Genomic DNA, 19,989 nt, shown 5'->3' on the forward strand with positions numbered 1-19,989 from the left:
TGTAAACAGCCTGCTAGTGACACGCTGCATGTCACTGGGGCACAGTATAGTAACAGAGGCTGGTGATAGTATGCACAACCCAGCCTCTGTGTCCTAATGGCTTTCTTAAAGGATACCCGAGGTGACATGTGACATGAGATAGACATGGGTATATGTACAGTGCCTAGCACACAAATATCTATGCTGTGTTCCTTTTTTTTCTTTCTCTGCCTGAGAGAGTTAAATATCAGGTATGTAAGTGGCTGACTCAGTCCTGACTCAGACAGGAAGTGACCACAGTGCGACCCTCACTGATAAGAAATTCCAACTATAAAACACTTTTTTAGCAGAAAATGGCTTCTGAGAGTAAGAAAGGGAACATTTTTATCAGGGAGGGTCACACTGTGGTCACTTCCTGTCTGAGTCAGGACTGAGTCAGCCACTTACATACCTGATATTTAACTCTTTCAGGCAGAGAAAGAAAAAAAGGAAACGCAGCATAGTAGTTTGTGTGCTAGGCACTGTACATACACATGTCTAGCTCATCATGTCACATGTCAGTTCGGGTATCCTTTAAAAACCACCTCGGGTTCTCTTTAAGGCCCCGTTCACACTGCACGCATTGCCGTCCTGATTTCGGGAACGCATACAGGAAGCCGACGCGCACAACATCAGACAGTGCATAGAATGCACAGTCTGATGTTTACATTGCATGCTTTCCGGACCAGTGCAGTCCAGGAACGCATGCTGCACGCATTTTTTAACAAAGCGCACAGCTGACCCATTCACTTCGTATTCGTACGCATTGTGTTCCGAACACACGCCCATCCGCATTTCATGGTGTGAACGTGGCCTTAGACTGAGACAAGTAAAAAAAAAAAATCTTTATGTAACACGACAGATCCCTCATTTATTACGCTTTTTAGAGAAAATAACGCAACCGCCTTCTTATACTAAATGATTATTGAACACGGCTGCCTAATGGCAGTTCCCTTGATCAGGTTTCACACTGCTGCATACTGCTGGTCACAACAATGCTCTCTGTATGGCAGTACCGAACTCTGTTGATTCTTACTACCTGTAGTCCAGGGGTGTCAAACTCAAATACAAAGTGGGCCGAAATTGAACACTGGGACCTAGTCCAACCTCAATGCCTACTGGACACCTTACTCCCTTATAAAGTTCTGTGGTGTCTAGTGGCCCCCCTCCCCATACAGTTCCCTGGTGTCTAGAGACCCCCACCCTCCCCTATACAGTTCCCTTTTGTTTAGTGCTTTCCCTCTACCTCCCCATATGGCTTCCCTTGTGATCTAGGACTTCACCTCCAATATAGCTTCCCTGGTGGTCTAGAGTGGGCCAAACATAATGCAAAGTGGGGACACCACTTGAGGGGCAAATTTAATGGCTCTGAGGGCCGGAGTTTGACATGTATGCTGTAGTCCCAGTGAGCAAGGATTCTCTAGACATCTGAGCCACCTCTTTCTCCACCTTTTCCAGCTCTGGGATCCTATAACCTTTCTCCACAAACGTCTTTGTGATCCGCTCTGCAACTATCCTGTATCCCTGCTCAGTAGAGTTGGTCCTTCTTGCTCTTAGGTATTGGCCTTTTGGAATCCCTCTCATCACTGCCGTATTGTAAAAGCTTCTCAACAAATTAGCAGTAGGAGAACAGAGGCGCCAGCAGGATAAAAGTGGATAAAAACTTTAAAATTTGCTGGGAGGAAGTGTTGGACTTACCTCTATAAAGCAGACACGAAAGACTGTCTGAATAGTAGTCACATTTATTAATTAGTACCCCAAAACAGTGCAACGCGTTTCGCAGGCCCAGCCCGCTGAGGCGCTACACCTGCTATTGCTGAAATTCTGTCTTGTCCCCATTTTTATTGCCTGATGAAGCGGGCTGGGCCTGCGAAACGCGTTGCACTGTTTTGGGGTACTAATTAATAAATGTGACTACTATTCAGACAGTCTTTCGTGTCTGCTTTATGGAGGTAAGTTCACCACTTCCTCCCAGCAAATTTTAAAGTTTTTATCCACTTTTATCCTGCTGGCGCCTCTGTTCTCCTACTGCTATACCGTGTCCACCCCTGGTGGAGGGGTGATCTACCCCCTTTCGCATCTACAGAGAGCGACTTCTTATCCCTGAGTGAGGACAGGTCTAATCTCCTCACCTGCCTATACAGTGGTTGCCTGTGTGGTAACCCATGTTTGTGAGTATAATTTTCTCACGATAACCTTTACTTCATTTATGCTTAACATACTACACTATATTGGGCTCTCGGTTTCTCTACTCTTTTTCTCAACAAATTGTTACAGTCAGGTGGTTTCATATACAAATCTGTACATAGCCCATTGAGAGAAACCGAGATTGCCACATTCAGATAGTGAATCAACTCCATGGAATACTTGAGGGTGAACTTTTATGGTAGGATGGGCCAAATTGGCCTCATTTGCCATCTCTTTCAGAGTATCAATAGGACCTTTCCACAAAATGACTTTTGTTTTTTGAGTGCCTTCTCCTTACATTGCCACAGGAAGTAGTTATGGAAAGACATCCATGGCTATAATTACAAGGTAATGCCCAGAGGTGTTGAATTGATCCAGGGATTTTATCTGATTGCCATCTGGAGTCGGGAACGATTTTTTTCCCTTTTGGGGATAATGCCTTGTAAGTTTTTTTCGCCTTCCTCTGGATCAACAGGGATATGTGAGGGAGCAGGCTGGTGTTGTGCCTTCCTCTGGATCAGCAGGGATATGTGAGGGTGCAGGCTGGTGGTGTACCTTCCTCTGGATCAGCAGGGATATGTGAGGGAGCGGGCTGGTGTTGTACCTTCCTCTGGATCAGCAGGGATATGTGAGGGGGGCAGGCTGGTGTTGTGCCTTCCTCTGGATCAGCAGGGATATGTGAGGGTGCAGGCTGGTGTTGTGCCTTCCTCTGGCTCAGCAGGGATATGTGATGGTGCAGGCTGGTGTTGTGCCTTCCTCTGGATCAGCAGGGATATGTGAGGGTGCAGGCTAGTGTTGTGCCTTCCTCTGGATCAGCAGGGATATGTGAGGGTGCAGGCTGGTGTTGTGCCTTCCTCTGGATCAGCAGGGATATGTGAGGGTGCAGGCTGGTGTTGTGCCTTCCTCTGGATCAGCAGGGATATGTGATGGTGCAGGCTGGTGTTGTGCCTTCCTCTGGATCAGCAGGGATATGTGAGGGTGCAGGATGGTGTTGTGCCTTCCTCTGGATCAGCAGGGATATGTGAGGGAGCAGGCTGGTGTTGTGCCTTCCTCTGGATCAGCAGGGATATGTGAGGGAGCAGGCTGGTGTTGTGCCTTTCTCTGGATCAGCAGGGATGTGTGAGGGGGCAGGCTGGTGTTGTGCCTTCCTCTGGATCAGCAGGGATATGTGAGGGAGCAGGCTGGTGTTGTGCCTTCCTCTGGATCAGCAGGGATGTGTGAGGGGGCAGGCTGGTGTTGTGCCTTCCTCTGGATCAGCAGGGATATGTGAGGGAGCAGGCTGGTGTTGTGCCTTCCTCTGGATCAGCAGGGATATGTGAGGGAGCAGGCTGGTGTTGTGCCTTCCTCTGGATCAGTAAGGATATGTGAGGGAGCAGGCTGGTGTTGTGCATTCCTCTGGATCAGCAGGGATATGTGAGGGGGGCAGGCTGGTGTTGTGCCTTCCTCTGGATCAGTAAGGATATGTGAGGGAGCAGGCTGGTGTTGTGCCTTCCTCTGGATCAGCAGGGATATGTGAGGGGGGCAGGCTGGTGTTGTGCCTTCCTCTGGATCAGCAGGGATATGTGAGGGTGCAGGCTGGTGTTGTGCCATCCTCTGGATCAGCAGGGATATGTGAGGGTGCAGGCTGGTGTTGTGCCTTCTTCTGGATCAGCAGGGATATGTGAGGGTGCAGGCTGGTGTTGTGCCTTCTTCTGGATCAGCAGGGATATGTGAGGGTGCAGGCTGGTGTTGTGCCTTCTTCTGGATCAGCAGGGATATGTGAGGGTGCAGGCTGGTGTTGTGCCTTCTTCTGGATCAGCAGGGATATGTGAGGGAGCAGGCTGGAGTTGTACTTTATTTTCTGGTTGAACTCGATGGACGTATGTCTTTTTTTTCAAACCAAATAACTATGTAACTATTAAGCTATCTTGGTCAAATATGAACTGTATGCAGCGCTTGACCCATTCTGATAAAATTGTTTGCTTGCTTTTCACATAGCAGGGTAGCGCTCTACAAGGTTTTTCTTCTTTAAAACAACAAAAAAACTGTACAGTGGTTCGGTTGAGCGCTAGTCTAATTATTGCTATTTATGTAACTATTGGTGGATTGATCCACCCCTGGTAAGAGATCAGAAATGAAATTTGCAAAAATCCCTTTGATTTGATTTAATAGATTTGCCTTAAAGGATACCCGAAGTGACATGATGAGATAGACATGGGTATGTACAGTGCCTAGCACACTCATAACTAGGCTGTGTTACTTTTTTTTTCTTTCTCTGTCTAAAGAGTTAAATATCAGGTATGTTAGTGACGGTTTCTGTCTGGGTCAGACTATAGCTAAACCTTTACTGATAAGGAATTACAGCCATAAAACACTTTCCTGTCAATAAATGGCTTCTGAGAGCAGGAAAGAGATAAAAAGGGTCAATAATTCATAGCTTTGAGCTCTACCATACTTCAATGAATGTATCATTGAGCAGAGACAATGGATCAGTAAAAACTAGATTTAAATATAAAATAAAACTGTGGGATATCTAAAAAAGTCATTTTTAGGAGAAGGAGGATGGATACAATTGTTTTTCTCATCAGTTTATTTTCACCTCGGATGTCCTTTAAGGGGTTTTTCATTAACAGACGGTTTTCTTTGTTGCAGGATAAACCAGGCCCCGACGCACGGTTTTGAGAGCGATGTCGGCTCTAGGACTACTCACCACTTCATGTACCCGGAGAGTGCAAAAAACCTCCCAGCCAACGTCAGCTTCGTCCTGGTCCCGTTCAAAGCTCTGGATCTTCTGTGGATCACCAGCGCCCTGTCCACCGGGCAAATCCGATTGTAAGTCCCCAGATGCCCATAGATGGGATAAATACCTAGATAACGGCTACAACCGCCTCCTCTGTCAGTGGGAGACTGATGACACGCGCGCAAATGCTGTACTGTAATGTGATGAAATGTGCTGTTTTTTTTTTTTTTTTTTTTTTTTGTTTTGTTTTTTTTACAATATTCCTTTAAATGATTTAGTCAGTGATTGCCCATTGTAAAATCTTTCCTCACCCTGAATTACATTCTGAAGTTTATCACAGGTGGTGGGATCTTTACTGCTGGCAGGTGCTTCACTGCGGAATGTTTGACTGTGTGTTCCGAAGTCGGTAGAAATCTAGTCTTCCAGAGTGCTGTAGGGCAGAAGACTTTGTGACATTAGAGTGCTCTGCGGCAGAAGGCTATAAATCCCCGGGGGGGGGGGGGGGGGTGTTACATATCTATATACAGTGGTGTACAGATATAGGAAGCATTTCTGATGCGGAGACCAGGAAGCTTAAGATAAAAGTAGGTATCCTGAATAATATAGGAGAAATCCATGTATCATTGGAGTGCGGAACTAAGTAGAAAGAACATTTGCAGTTTTACCTATCCATTTTTTTTCTTCCTTTGTCCTTTAACCCCTTCCCGACCACCTAACACCAATCTGCGGCAGGAGAGTGGCAGCCCCAGAACCGCCTAACGCTAATTGGCATCATATCCTGGAGACATGGTTTAGCAGGGAACATCCCCTGCAGAGACGCGGTGCTCCGTGATCAGCCTGCCAGCCGCGATGGTGGCTGGCAGACTGTTAGGAAACAAAAAAGCTGTTTATTTACCTTTCTACGACACTGCAATCAGCCGCAGCGCAGTACAAGGGACAGTTTCCTCTGATTGGCTGGCAGTCTAAGCCTACTGAGGAAGTAATTGGATCGCCGTCCACTGACAATTTAGGAAGGGAAGGGGGGAGGGAGTAGGACAACGAAGATTTAAAAAAAAAATAAAAAATTGATCGCAGCAGCAATCAGAGACCACCAAAATAAAGCCCTGTTAGGGACAAGAAAAGGATGGCAAATTCATTTGGCTGCTAAGTTGTATGGCTGTGCAGCGAGTTGTTAAAGCTGCAGAGTGCTAAATTGTGAAAAATGGCCTGGTTACTAGGGGGGGTGTAAGCCTGGGGTCCTCAAGTGGTTAAGTAAACCTGAAGAGAAACAAAGTTTTGATATTTACTTACCTCGATGGCTCTCCAGACCCCTCCAGGCTGCTTCTTTCATCCGGCCATCTCTCCGTCTTGCTGCTGTATGCCGTTTGGAACTCTGGCAATGCGCCCTTAGTACTCGATCCTGCATTTATGAGTCACAGCTGTCGGCAGAAACACACTGGGCATGCGCAGTGCCGATTGTCTTCTAACATGCCCAGAGTCCCCTCAGCCTTGGCTGCTGCGCACAGCCGTGTGGGGGCACGATACATGGGGGCGCACAGACTGTACTGCACATGTGCTGAGCTCCGACTCGTACCAGTTACGGGGCATGCAGTAGCAACACTGATGGGAGGTCGGACGAATAAAGTACCCTGGAGGGGTCTGAAGAATCCAGAACACAGAGGTAAGTATACATTGAAAAACTTTTCCTCACCTCCAGAACAAGGTCAGCAGCAAAACGTCACAATATTGTTCAGGGTCTGTCTGTAGTTAAAGGTTGTCAATAAAGCTGGATTTTACCATTTCCCCACCACTGCATCTTGTATCTACACCCCTGTGGACTTCACTTCAGCACCAGGGGCGTAGACCGGGCTGGCCGGAGGCAGAGGCGAGAGAGGCTCCAGCTTAAGGGCGCAGTCCTTTTAAACAGTACCAATTGCCTGGCAGCCCTGCTGCAGTAGTGTCTGAATCACTCCAAAAACAAGCAGGCAGTTAATCCAGTCATCTGACAATAATGTCAGAAACACCTGATCTGCTTCATGCTTGTTCAGGGGCTATGCCTAATAGTATTAGAGGCAGGATCAGCAGGATAACCAGGTAACTGGTATTGCTTAAAAGGAAATATAGCAGCCTCCATATACCTCTCATTACAGTTGTCCTTGAAAGTATAAAAGGCAGAAGACCAGCAGGACAGCCAGGCAATGTGCATTATTACAAGGAAATAAGCATGTCAGCCTCCATATCCCTCTCTTCTCGGGTTCCCTGTAAAAAGCAATCAACATGCCAGCCACTATATGCTTCTCACATTAGGTTCCCTTTAAGAGCTAGCCCTATATGAAGCTGTGGCAGCCAATCTGCAGTTAGAAGCAATACTGATGGCAGAAGCGACCAATGCCACGCCCCCTTAGTACTGAAAGCAGCCATATTGCGAGATCGTCAAATCCAGCTCTGAGAGAGTTGTGTGTCGCTACTGCTGTCAGCTACACACGACTTCCTTTGTTTGCTTTTATCAAACAAGCTGATCTCCTATTCTCTATTGATCAAATGAAAATCTCCCAACAGCGAAGAGCACGGAGTGCAGAACGGCTTCCTGTTGGCTTAATCATGAGATAGGGCTACAGGAGAGCTTGAAAGTAGTATTTTTAACCATTTCATGGTTTGGTTTTTATGGTTGGGGGGGGGGGTCCCAATTAAGATTTTTATTGAAAAGGTTTTTCAAAAATATAAGACAACAGTAATACAGTACCAGTAGCAGAATTTGTTTAATAGTTATTAGGGTCAAATGTTTTGAAGCAGAGGGGACATTTTGATTGTAAGTCTGGTGTGTAGAGAATAGTGTGGCTGGGTGCTGCCTGAAACAAGCCGCATGTTGTTGATTACACAGCAGAAAGTATAAAATGTCTTCCTAAATTTCATGTGCATTCCATGACAAACTTCTAGAAGAGAGACTTACATCAGGGCGTAACTAGAAATCACTGCCCCTATTGGGCCCCTATTTGTGCAGAGATCAGAAAGCTTTTTCTCTCCGTGCCAAGACTCCTCAATCATCACTACAGTACAGAGCACTTGGGGAGGGGTAGAGAGGCTGGGGGTAGAACAGCGCTGTACACAAGACCCTGCTGCACACAGAATAGAGACTGTCTACTAATCTTTGTGTGCAAAACTTTGTACGATTCCTTATCAGTGGCTTAGCAGATGCACTCATTAGAACAATTGTGCAGAGAGCAGAAAGATTCTTCTCTCCCTGCACTTAGTTTCTCAGGACAGGGAAACAAAACTCTTAACAAACTGCAGAAATCTCCTTCACATGCCCTTCAGTCTAATTAGTTTAATGTTAATCATGTGGAAACCAGGAGATGAGGTTACAAATTACTCTGCAGAAAACGAATGTAATTACTATTCCAGGCTGGAACTAGTTTTTAACCCATGCATGTCTGCAGAAGGTTACATAAAACTGTTTACTTATTCATGCATATAGTGTAAATTCACTATATTATAAATACAGGCAGTTGCTTACAGTTACAGTAACAATAGATTTGTGAAAGGAAGTGTCTGTTCAGATGGACGGCTGCTGGCGGGATTAACAGCCGCAATCCGCCGCATCTTGCATTAAGATTAATGGAAGCGTTCATCTGAAAGCGCCACGATCAATCGAATTTTCCGAGGCACTGCTTGTAGTGACGGCTGCTTAATGTTAGCAGAAAATGTAAAAAAGCTTCTGTAAGTCCACTTAAGTATACAGTACTCCACGATGAATAGTTTTGATAGCAGAAATTATATTTTTAGCAATATACAGTGCATCTGCAAAGTATTCAGTGTATCTTTTTTCCACATTTTGTTATGTTACAGTCTTATCCCATAATGGATTAAAGGATACCCGAAGTGACATGTGACATGATGAGATAGACAAGTGAATGTACAGTGCCTAGCACACAAATAACTAGGCTGTCTTCCTTTTTTTCTTTCTCTGCCTGAAAAAGTTAAATATCAGGTATGTAAGTGGCTGACTCAGTCCTGACTCAGACAGGAAGTGACTACAGTGTGACCCTCACTGATAAGAAATTCCCCTTTTTATCTCTTTCTTGCTTTCAGAAGCCATTTTCTGCTAGGAAAGTGTTTTATAGTGGGAATTTCTTATCAGTGAAGGTTACACTGTAGTCACTTCCTGTCTGAGTCAGGACTGAGTCAGCCACTTACATACCTGATATTTAACTGTCAGGCAGAGAAAGAAAAAAGGGAATACGGCATAGTTATTTGTGTGCTAGGCACTGTACATTCACTTGTCTATCTCATCTTGTCACATGTCACTTCGGGTATCCTTTAAATTCATTTTACCTCAGAATTCTACACACAACACCCCATAATGACAACGTGAAAAAAGTTGAAGTTTAGGCTGGTGTTTCCTATTTAACTTTATCATCCAGAAGCGTTGGCTGTCAGAGTGTAACCATGTTTTCCTTCCCCCCCCTGCAGCACGTATGCCCCTGTCAAGGCCTTCCTGCGAGTGGATAAAGATAAGGTGAGATTTTATTTATAGACCACCTTATGTTTTGATTGTGTAACCGTTCATCCTAAAGCTATTTAAAGGAGAAACAAGGCAGGCTTACGTGTGCCCTTCTGTGACCTCTTGTGGCCAGTTAGGTTACAGCAGCTTTTGTAAGCACGATGATTCATTAGTTCCAGTCAAAGAGAGCTGTCTGTGCTTAGAGAGGAACTCCAGTGAAAATAATGTAATAAAAAAGTGCTTAATTTGCACAATAATTATATATAAATGATTTAGTCAATTTGCCCATTGTAAAATCTTTCTTCTCCCTGATTTACATTCTGACATTTATCACATTGTGACATTTTTACTGCTGGCAGGTGATGTCAGTGGAAGGAGCTGCTGCTTGCTTTTTTGGCATCACATGGTCCTGACATCACACTGAAGGAGGGGTTTCACAACAATATCAGCCATACAGAGCCCCCTGATGATCCATTTGAGAAAAGGAAAAGTTTTCTCCTGGGAAAGGGGGTATGAGCTACTGATTGGGATGAAGTTCAATTCTTGGTCACGGTTTCTCTTTAATCTCTACAGACAGATGAAGGCAGCCGTTACATGCTGGTGTCTTGTATAAGAGCACTTTTTTTAGATCCAGGGCATGTCCTACATAAAGGTCACTCTGGGGCTCACTGATGTTGCCTCAGAACCTGTCAGCATTAATGGGAACCTGTAGGAAACCATCAATAATCCGGTCTTTCAGGATCGATTGTGCCCATCAGCTTCTTGTTTTCATGCAATATGATCTGAACAATCTGATCTGATTGAAAATACGATAGATGACTAGAAATTGTATAGTTTGGGCACCTTAATGTGGTAAGGGGATAGAACCCTTTATGGCTTGGTACTTCCAACACTTCTTGTGCACAAAGGAAGTGGAAAAATCTCCCCCAAGGATGTCAGGGACCACAACACATAAATCATCTCTTTGTAGAGTGGAACAACCGCTGTGCCTCATTTCCTGTTAGTGATGGGTCGTTCACGAACGAGCCGGCTCTAAGAGCCGGCTCTTTGCTGTGAACGACAAGAGCCGGTTCTCAGTTTTTAAAGAGCCGATGCCTCAGCCGCCCCACACAGCTCTGATTTGCTGTGTAATAAAGGGCGCTGAGGCATGCTGGGAGATGTAGTCCTGTAGTTGCAGCTTGTAGGTGTGTATGGGGCAGAGCAGAGCAGTAGCAGGAGGGATTGGGGCAGTCAGCGAAGCAGTCTGGAGTTGTCATGGAGATGGGGGCGGGGCTTTTACTCCGATTCTGAGTGGTGTCCAGTGATATTTAATGAAGAGCCGATTGAGAGCCGTAAGAGCCGGCTCTCTAATGGGAGCCGATTCAGAAGAACCGATTCTCTGAGAAGAGCCGGAATTCCCATCACTATTTCCTGTCATATAAGTGCCGCGGAGGACCTTTAGACAGGAAGTGAGGGGCGGGGTGAGGACCTGTAGACAGGAAGTGAGGGGCGGGGTGAGGACCTGTAGACAGGAAGTGAAGGGCGGGGTGAAGACCTGTAGACAGGAAGTGAGGGACGGGGTGAGGACCTGTAGACAGGAAGTAAGAGGCGGGGTGAGGATCTGTAGACAGGAAGTGAGGGGCGGGGTGAAGACCTGTAGACAGGAAGTGAGGGGCGGGGTGAGGACCTGTAGACAGGAAGTGAGGGACGGGGTGAGGACCTGTAGACAGGAAGTGAGGGACGGGGTGAGGACAGGTTATGTCCTCACGGGTAACCATAACAACCTCCCCTTCCCCAATGTTAACTATTCTCTACCAGTACTTTGTGAAACTGCTTAAGTTGTTGGTACTGGAGGAATTTTGGCTTTCAAAAACTTCTTGCGTTTCGTAATCGTTGCTTTTTGGGTAATGTTTTTTGGTGGGATTTTTAATTTATTTTTTTACACTAGTTTTACTCTTGATGTGGTGTGATTGTCCTGCGGCAGGAGAGCCTTAGGCAAGACAATCGCACTGCACTGTGTCCCCTTTCACATACCCTGTGGCAAAGTGCGCTCACAGGGTAATGTGTGTAGAGCCGCCCCCTGCTCAGTGACGGATTTCCTGCTAGACAGGAAATATCTCATTGCATTACCGTTGGTCTGCGCATCTTTGCCACCACCGCGACCGCTCATGTACACTTACTGCATTGCCGTGCTTTGCCGTAGACTTGCATTGTGGTAGGCATGAATCATACGGCAACACATTGCAGAGTTTGCGGCAGCCTAGCATCGATTTAGCTGCTTCCGGCACATTGCATTGCGCTGCGGGTAGTGTGCATAGTCTCATTTAGACTATTGGCCATTGCGACGTGGGAGCGGCGGCGCACAACACAGATCGACACGGTAAATGTGAAAGGGGCCTTCATAAACATATACATATTTTAATATAGAAAGGCCAGTGGTGCGTTGGCGCCATCTAGTGGCATGTTTTATGTATTTGGTACTGATGTTTGTTATACTATTGTGAGGGAGATATTTGGATCCCAGTACTTTTTATGTATTTCTTGCATTTATTTATTAAAATGTATTTAAATACATTTTGTTAGTTTTTTGGCTTTACTGAGTGGGATAGTTGAATTGATCTATGTACAATATCAACACCTTAAAACAAACTCAGATCATCATCCATGCAGCAATTGTAAGGGACAACTGTAACAAGAGGGATATGAAGGCTGCCATATTCATTTCCTTTTAAGCCATACCAGTTGCCCGGCTATCCTGTTGGCCCTCTGCCTCTAATACTTTCAGCCATAGACCCTGAACAAGCATGCAGCAGATCAGGTGTTTCTGACATTATTATCAGATCTGATAGCTGCATGCTTGTCTGTTGTTATTCAGACACTACTGCAGCCAAATAGATTAGCAGGACTGCCAGGCAACTGGTATTGTTAAAAGGAGATAAATATGGCAGCCTCCATATCCCTCTCACTACAGTTGTCCTTTAAAGGAAACCTGAGATAAGAGGGATATGGATGCTGCCATATATATCTCCTTTTAAACCATTCTAGTTGCCTGGCTATCCTGCTGATATTGGTGTGGATTCTGCTGCAGAACATTTGAACCGCTTGGTATGGGGTGTCCGGTACGGCGAGATTCAAACATTGAACTCCTGTGACCAGGAAGAGAAAACCAGGAGTGCCTATATGGTTTAGCATTTTCAGTTGTGGGTAAAATAGAACCAACAACAAATACTACTTACAAACACGGATTCCTCATAGGCAACCACTGTAATGAGCATGTGGAGTAATCTGTCTCCATTTGGATAGAGAGTTCTCTTCTGGACTTGGATCACACTCAGGGCCGGATTTACCATAAGGCACTATAGGCATGTGCCTACAGGCGACTAATCATAGAAAGATGGCTCACTCCACTTTCCAAGTGCCTCCATTCAGCCTTGCCTATGCAGAGTCCCAAGCGGAGTATAAATGAGAGGTTACTCACACAGGTCTCTGCATTCCAGTGACCAGATCTCCCTTCAGTCGGGGCACCTCTAGTTACTTAATACTGAGGGTACCTCTGGCTACCTAATGCTAAGGGTCACCTGTAGCTACCTATGACTGGCAAGGGAAGTAAGGGAAAAGTGACATCTGGGCCAGCCAGCACACGTGCAGTGTAGTTTGGTGGAGGTCCATGGAGGGCGGAGTCTAGGGTGCCAGGATATCTGTACCTATAGACTCCTGTGAGGTAAATCCGGCCTGGTCGCACTCCATCCGAAATGGTCCTCTGGATCTACTGGATCTTGGTTAGAGGGATAGCCACTGAGGGGGGGAACTAGACTAATACAGGGAAGGAGGACGGTGTCAATTGACAGTGAAGACTGTATTAGTAAGGAACAGTTTTTCCGCAATATGGAGGTTAACTACTTAACGACCAGCTAACGTTGATAGGCGGCGCCTGGTCGTTTGTGGTTTTGCATGGAAACAACCGCTCATTCGAGCGGCCTTTCCATGCCAGTTCACGGAGGGTGTCTCCGTGAACAGTGTGCGAGCCGCCGATTGCGGCTCGCACACGTAATGTAAACACGCGGGGAAGAAATCCCCGCTGTTTACATCAATACGGCACTCCGTAAAGGAGATCGGCGATCGCCGTCATTTGATAGGCTGAAGCCTATCCTACATGGCGCAGGACGGATATCCGTCCTGCGCAGCCCAATGAGGAAGAGGTTGGGAGGGAGAGGAAGGGAGCACAGAAAACGCTGCGGAGGAAGGCTTTGAAGAGCCCCCCCCGCTCGGGCCACACGGAACGGCGGCGATCAGACCCCCCCAGCACGTCATCCCCCTAGTGGGGAAAAAAGGGAGGGGGAGTCTAATCGCCCTGCCTTGCACACGATCTGCGCTGCGGGCTGGAGAGGCCACGCAGCGCAGATCTGAGAGAACAGCCCCGGGCCTTAAGTGGTTAAAGATGAATTTATTGGGCACCCAAAACCTGCTTTGGTGTATATATTGTGAGAACTAGAGGTTATTTTGAGGTATGCTATTGCAGCTGGGATCACTCAGCTTGGTTTAGTTTGACTCTGTGCATTGATACCCAACCATCAATAACATGAGTGGAGCACTCTCCCTGATCTTCCCTCAGTCTTCTGGATTTGCTTCTCTCGTTCTTTCTTTACTTTCTCATCCTGCACCCTTTACTTTTATTTGAGGTTAGTATCTGTAAGACCTGGAGTATACTAGGCCCAGGCAGAGGTATTTTTATGTTTTGGGGTATTTTGATGTTGGATGCGCAAAAATGTGGTTCATATATGAATAACATTCATCCATTGTTAGTTATTTTTGGCACTACGTGTTTAATAATTCACTTGCCTATGTACTATGTTGGATTATATTGGTTGTTACTATTTGTGCCTTGATTTTCCAATAACAAATGTAAATAGATAAAACAGAAGTTTGCTTGCCTATTGTGATGACCGCACCGTGTTTGGGAATGTAACTGTGACGCAAGTTTCTGATTGGTCTTTGCAGGTTCAGATCTACAATCCGGCTTTCTTTAAATACATCCACGATCGCTGGACAGAACATCACGGACGCTACCCTTCCACTGGCATGCTGGTCCTCTTCTTTGCTCTACATGTTTGCGATGAGGTGAGTGGAATGCTTTGTGATGTGGAGAAAAGAGTTAAAAGGGGAGCCTCTGGGTGCTCCAAAGGCGGGACAGGCGGCAACGTCTTTAGTCCTGTCAGGTGAAGCTCTGCAGAATGTTTGTTTACCGAGAGTTCCCAAGCCAGTACAAAATATACCTGTTCTTCCAGAATGCTCTGGGGGGAGAATTCCCCATAGCATGCCCTAGGCTAAGCATCACTGGGAGGGTGTATTTACATTCAGTATACAGAATTAAATAGATATAGGAATTGTTTCTGATGCTAAAACCAGGAAAATTACCATAAAAGTGGGTATCCTGAATAATTTACTGCATTTTGCTTCATGTCACTACAAGGCCTCTTTAAAGTGGATTCAAGATGAAAAACTAACTATAATGAGTAATTTGTCTATATATCTTATCTAAAGTTTAGATCGTTTACACAGCAAATCTAGCTGCAAACAGCTTCAATGGTTTATGATTATTTATTTATTCCTGTGATACAATGAATCTCCTCAGCCTGGGAAAACTTCACTGCCCTCCCCTCCTCCCCTCTGACTCTGAAATCTCTGGCCTGTAGCCTCCTCCTGCCCAGACTGAGCTCCCATAAGCCTTTGCTACTAAGGCTGAGAGTGCCAAGGCACTGTGGAGAAGCTGTGGGCGTGGCTTGTTTAGTTTATAGGGAATGAGAGTATTAAAACAAAACAAAAAAAGTATTTGGCTTGAGCATTTCCCTATAAACTATATGAAAGGAACACAATTATGCAAGGAGTACAAGTTTACCTCGGATCCACTTTAATTGCCTTTTTTCTCCTCTCTCTTCCTACCCAGGTGAATGTTTATGGTTTTGGTGCAGATAATCGAGGCAACTGGCATCACTATTGGGAAAATAACCGATACGCTGGAGAATTCCGCAAAACCGGAGTACACGACGCCGACTTCGAGGCGCAGCTGATCGACACCTTGGCCCGAGATGGGAAGATTAAAGTCTACCGCAGCACATGAGGCCCTTTCGGCCCTACATGCACTTTTTTTTTTTTTTTTTTTTTTTTTATGCCCAGTCGACTGACAGCCGTATTTCTGGAGTGACACGCCTCTCAGGAACGATCAGCCAGTCTGGTTAGCAGCAAGGTGCCATTTTGTAGCTGATGGCCAACCGGTGGATGTTAAAGGCCACCGTTATTACGTCACAGCTGTGTAGTATTGTTTTGGATTTGTTTTTGTCATGCCAAATTGTGGATAAGTAGTTACGGAGGCACTTTTTATTCGCTGCCATATGCTGAACAGTATTACCGAATCCAGAGGGATTACGCAACTCACGTTTTAGCAGCTGCTAAGTCTTGACCAATCGGTCTCCATTCAACTAACTGTAGTGCTGTTACAGATGTCTATGTAACTGCAAGCTCTACAGGTTGTATGTTTCCTTGCATTGTATATCAGCCATCTGGACAGAGGGCATGCTGATCTCCCTGGCCAATTACATGGGTGTATTTTCTTGTTTTCCCCACAAAAATGACAATCTGTTGGAGCATATAAAGCTGAGCTTGTACAATCCTCATCGTTCGATGCACCAGTCATTTTAAAGGCCTTAAGAGTTGTCCGTGCTTTTGGTACTAAATTGCCTGCAGCTGTACTTGCTGTTTTTTTTATGAGGACAAGATGGGGAGCCCAACTGGCCAGCGTGGAAAGGAAAATGTATTTTTGTCTTTTTTTTTTTTTTCTATACCCCAGAAGTTCTTCAGTGTTTAATTGGTATGGGGGATGCTACGATTGGCCCAAACCATTTCTGGGATTCTCTGTTTTGATGTTGTACAGTATTTTGGAGGGTCGGTAAAAATATGTATATATATTTTTTTTGTTTATTGAACAGTATTATTCTGTGTAAGCTGGAAGGATCAAGGAGTCTTAATCATCTCGGCAAAAACCACAAGGCATTCTTTAGGCATTTCGGCAGAAGACACATTGGGTACGATAACGATATCGCCATGATCTCAACTGGATGGTTCTGAGGTCCGGAACCAAGGGATATGATGTCTGCTGGGCCAGGATCACAAATTCACCAGTGTTTTTTAATGCCCTCATTTTTATTGAACAAGATGCATAATGCAATCTACTAGACCATGTGTGGTCTCAGAACAAAGTCTTCATGTCTGGAGTCGCAACCACCACTATGTCTTTGTTTAAACCCTCTGTGTCCGTCTGAGCTTACCGATGAACTTTGCTAATTCGGTGTCTCTGTGGTGGCCGCCAAAGTGGCAGAGCAAGAAGGCTATGGTTTCACTGCACTGATATGACATCATTCTTTATGCGACCCTGGTCAGTATTGTATTGTATATTTCGGCACTGTTATTAGATACAGCATAGCAGCGGCCTGTATGCAAGCCAAGGGCCTCATCATCTAAGGTTTTCTAAGGCTAGACAACATTAGTGATCCAACAAAGGCTGTATTTTGTTCATGTACATTTTTTGGGCATGGGTATTCCATCTGTTCTCCAACCTTTCCAAGTACTGGGTCCTAAGTTTGAAAGCAATCATTAATTAATTTTTCTAGATATCTCCCGGCTAGTGATGGTCGTGTCTCATGGAGATTTGCAAAGCTCTGATTTGCTGTGATCACATTCTGCTGTAGCACATGATCATGATTAGCAAATCAGAGACTTGCATATCTATCACCTGACCAAACTGATCACATGCTTCTGCATGAGTTCTCCTCAGGGCCGGATTTACCAGTCAGAGGCCTATAGGCACAGGCATTCTAGCGCCCTAAACTCCACCCCTGAACACAGGCCACACTTCCAAATAAAAATATTCTAAACTCTAATCCCTACCTTATGTCACTAACTGTCCTTAGAAACTTACACTCCAATCACTGTCTGATGTCATCCTTAGTGACATGAGACAAGGATTAGGGTGTAAGTGAATGAGGTTAGTGATATGAGGCAGGGATTAGACTGTAAGCTTCTCAGGTCAGTGATGTGAGGAGGAGGGCCGACTCTCCCACATAATGCGCCTGTAGGCACGTGCCTACTGTGCCTTATGGAAAATCCGGCCCTGGTTCTCCTAGACACGACCATCACTACTTCCTGCTATTCCCACCATGTAACATAACACTGTAACTCCCGCAGCCTTGTCATTTTCACTTTTTGAGGGACCCTGAAATTTGGAGGCAGCCATGAGCATCAAATTCTCTCTGGCACTGATCAAGGCTGTCCTGGCTTAGGAGTTCTCACTGCATTCTGACAGGACCCAGAGGAGGGTTACAGGCCGGGACTGCTGAATCCCTTTCTTCTTCTCCCTTCACCAGCCTTCAAGCCCCATCTACACGATCCGATTCTTTGTGCGATTCAGTTACGATTCTATTTACGATCCGATTAAATCTGACTTGTCCGATCGGTATTCAGTTCGATTTGCCATTGTTTTGCAATGGCAAATCGAATCCCGATCGGACATGTCGGATTTAATCGGATGGTAAATAGAATCTTAATCGAATCGCACAAAGAATCGTATCGTGTAGATTGGGCTTTAGAGCCTCTTCTTCTCTCCCCCAAGTACCTAATCACACCTTATCTTTACCTATATGGGGTCAACTGAGCTATATATTAGCTGGTGGCTAGCGCTATACTGCGGGGGGCAGGGCAGGTCTGCACACTGCCGCGCTTGCGCTGGCAAATCGGCATCGCAGCAGCCAATATGGGCGGGGCAGAAGAAGGCGTGTCCGGAGGGGGTGGGGTGTCCTTGGCAGCTATGCTTTGTAACTACAGCTATCTTTTAATCCATCACATGGTTAGGGACGCCATTTGTCCTCCTATCCCTGCTCAGTCCGCTGGGGGGCTTATGTCCTCCTGTCCCTCCTCAGTCCCCTGGGGGCTTATGTTCTCCGATCCCTGCTCAGTCCGCTGGGGGGCTTATGTCCTCCTGTCCCTGCTCAGTCCGCTGGGGGGCTTGTGTCCTCCGATCCCTGCTCAGTCCGCTGGGGGGCTTATGTCCTCCGATCCCTGCTCAGTCCGCTGGGGGGCTTATGTCCTCCTATCCCTGCTCAGTCCGCTGGGGGGCTTATGTCCTCTTGTCCCTGCTCAGTCCGCTGGGGGGCTTATGTCCTCCGATCCCTGCTCAGTCCGCTGGGGGGCTTATGTCCTCTCCCTGCTCAGTCCGCTGGGGGGCATATGTCCTCCTATCCCTGCTCAGTCCGCTGTGGGGCTTATGTCCTCCTATCCCTGCTCAGTCCGCTGGGGGGCTTATGTCCTCCTCTCCCTGCTCAGTCCGCTGGGGGGCTTATGTCCTCCGATCCCTGCTCAGTCCGCTGGGGGTCTTATGTCCTCCTACCCCTGCTCAGTCCGCTGGGGGGCTTATGTCCTCCTATCCCTGCTCAGTCCGCTGGGGGGCTTATGTCGTCCTATCCCTGCTCAGTCCGCTGGGGGGGCTTATGTCCTCCTATCCCTGCTCAGTCCCCTGGGGGCTTATGTCCTCCTATCCCTGCTCAGTCCGCTGGGGGGCTTATGTCCTGCTATCCCTGCTCAGTCCCCTGGGGGTTTATGTCCTCCTATCCCTGCTCAGTCCGCTGGGGGGCTTATGTCCTCCTATCCCTGCTCAGTCCGCTGGGGGGGCTTATGTGCTCCTATCCCTGCTCAGTCCGCTGTGGGGCTTATGCCCTCCTATCCCTGCTCAGTCCGCTGGGGGGCTTATGTCCTCCTATCCCTGCTCAGTCCGCTTGGGGGGCTTATGTCCTCCTATCCCTGCTCAGTCCGCTGGGGGGCTTATGTCCTCCTGTCCCTGCTCAGTCCGCTGGGGGGCTTATGTCGTCCTGTCCCTGCTCAGTCCGCTGGGGGGGCTTATGTCCTCCGATCCCTGCTCAGTCCGCTGGGGGGCTTATGTCCTCCTATCCCTGCTCAGTCCGCTGGGGGGCTTATGTCCTCCTATCCCTGCCCAGTCCGCTGGGGGGCTTATGTCCTCCTATCCCTGCTCAGTCCGCTGGGGGGCTTATGTCCTCCTATCCCTGCTCAGTCCGCTGGGGGGCTTATGTCCTGCTATCCCTGCTCAGTCCGCTGGGGGGGCTTATGTCCTCCTCTCCCTGCTCAGTCCGCTGGGGGGCTTATGTCCTCCTATCCCTGCTCAGTCCGCTTGGGGGGCTTATGTCCTCCTATCCCTGCTCAGTCCGCTGGGGGGCTTATGTCCTCCTGTCCCTGCTCAGTCCGCTGGGGGGCTTATGTCGTCCTGTCCCTGCTCAGTCCGCTGGGGGGGCTTATGTCCTCCGATCCCTGCTCAGTCCGCTGGGGGGCTTATGTCCTCCTATCCCTGCTCAGTCCGCTGGGGGGCTTATGTCCTCCTATCCCTGCCCAGTCCGCTGGGGGGCTTATGTCCTCCTATCCCTGCTCAGTCCGCTGGGGGGCTTATGTCCTCCTATCCCTGCTCAGTCCGCTGGGGGGCTTATGTCCTGCTATCCCTGCTCAGTCCGCTGGGGGGGCTTATGTCCTCCTCTCCCTGCTCAGTCCGCTG

At 47.1% G+C, this 19,989-nt stretch overlaps 1 protein-coding gene across 2 annotated transcripts in view; it reads left to right on the forward strand.

Moving 5' to 3' along the window:
* The window catches only part of ST3GAL2 (ST3 beta-galactoside alpha-2,3-sialyltransferase 2), a 108,926-nt gene that overhangs the window by 88,643 nt on the left and 294 nt on the right, over positions 1 to 19,989 (forward strand). For both annotated transcript variants that reach the window (XM_068261625.1, XM_068261626.1), the window contains exons 4-7: positions 4,837 to 5,016; positions 9,374 to 9,419; positions 14,382 to 14,501; positions 15,328 to 19,989. The exon at positions 15,328 to 19,989 is cut by the window's right edge and continues 294 nt beyond it. In XM_068261625.1, the coding sequence (XP_068117726.1) occupies positions 4,837 to 5,016; positions 9,374 to 9,419; positions 14,382 to 14,501; positions 15,328 to 15,501 (520 nt within the window). In that variant the 3' untranslated portion in view covers positions 15,502 to 19,989. The remainder of the gene's footprint in view (positions 1 to 4,836; positions 5,017 to 9,373; positions 9,420 to 14,381; positions 14,502 to 15,327) is intronic.

Source organism: Hyperolius riggenbachi, chromosome 11, assembly GCF_040937935.1.
Source record: "Hyperolius riggenbachi isolate aHypRig1 chromosome 11, aHypRig1.pri, whole genome shotgun sequence".
In the NCBI taxonomy this organism is placed as follows: domain Eukaryota; kingdom Metazoa; phylum Chordata; class Amphibia; order Anura; family Hyperoliidae; genus Hyperolius; species Hyperolius riggenbachi.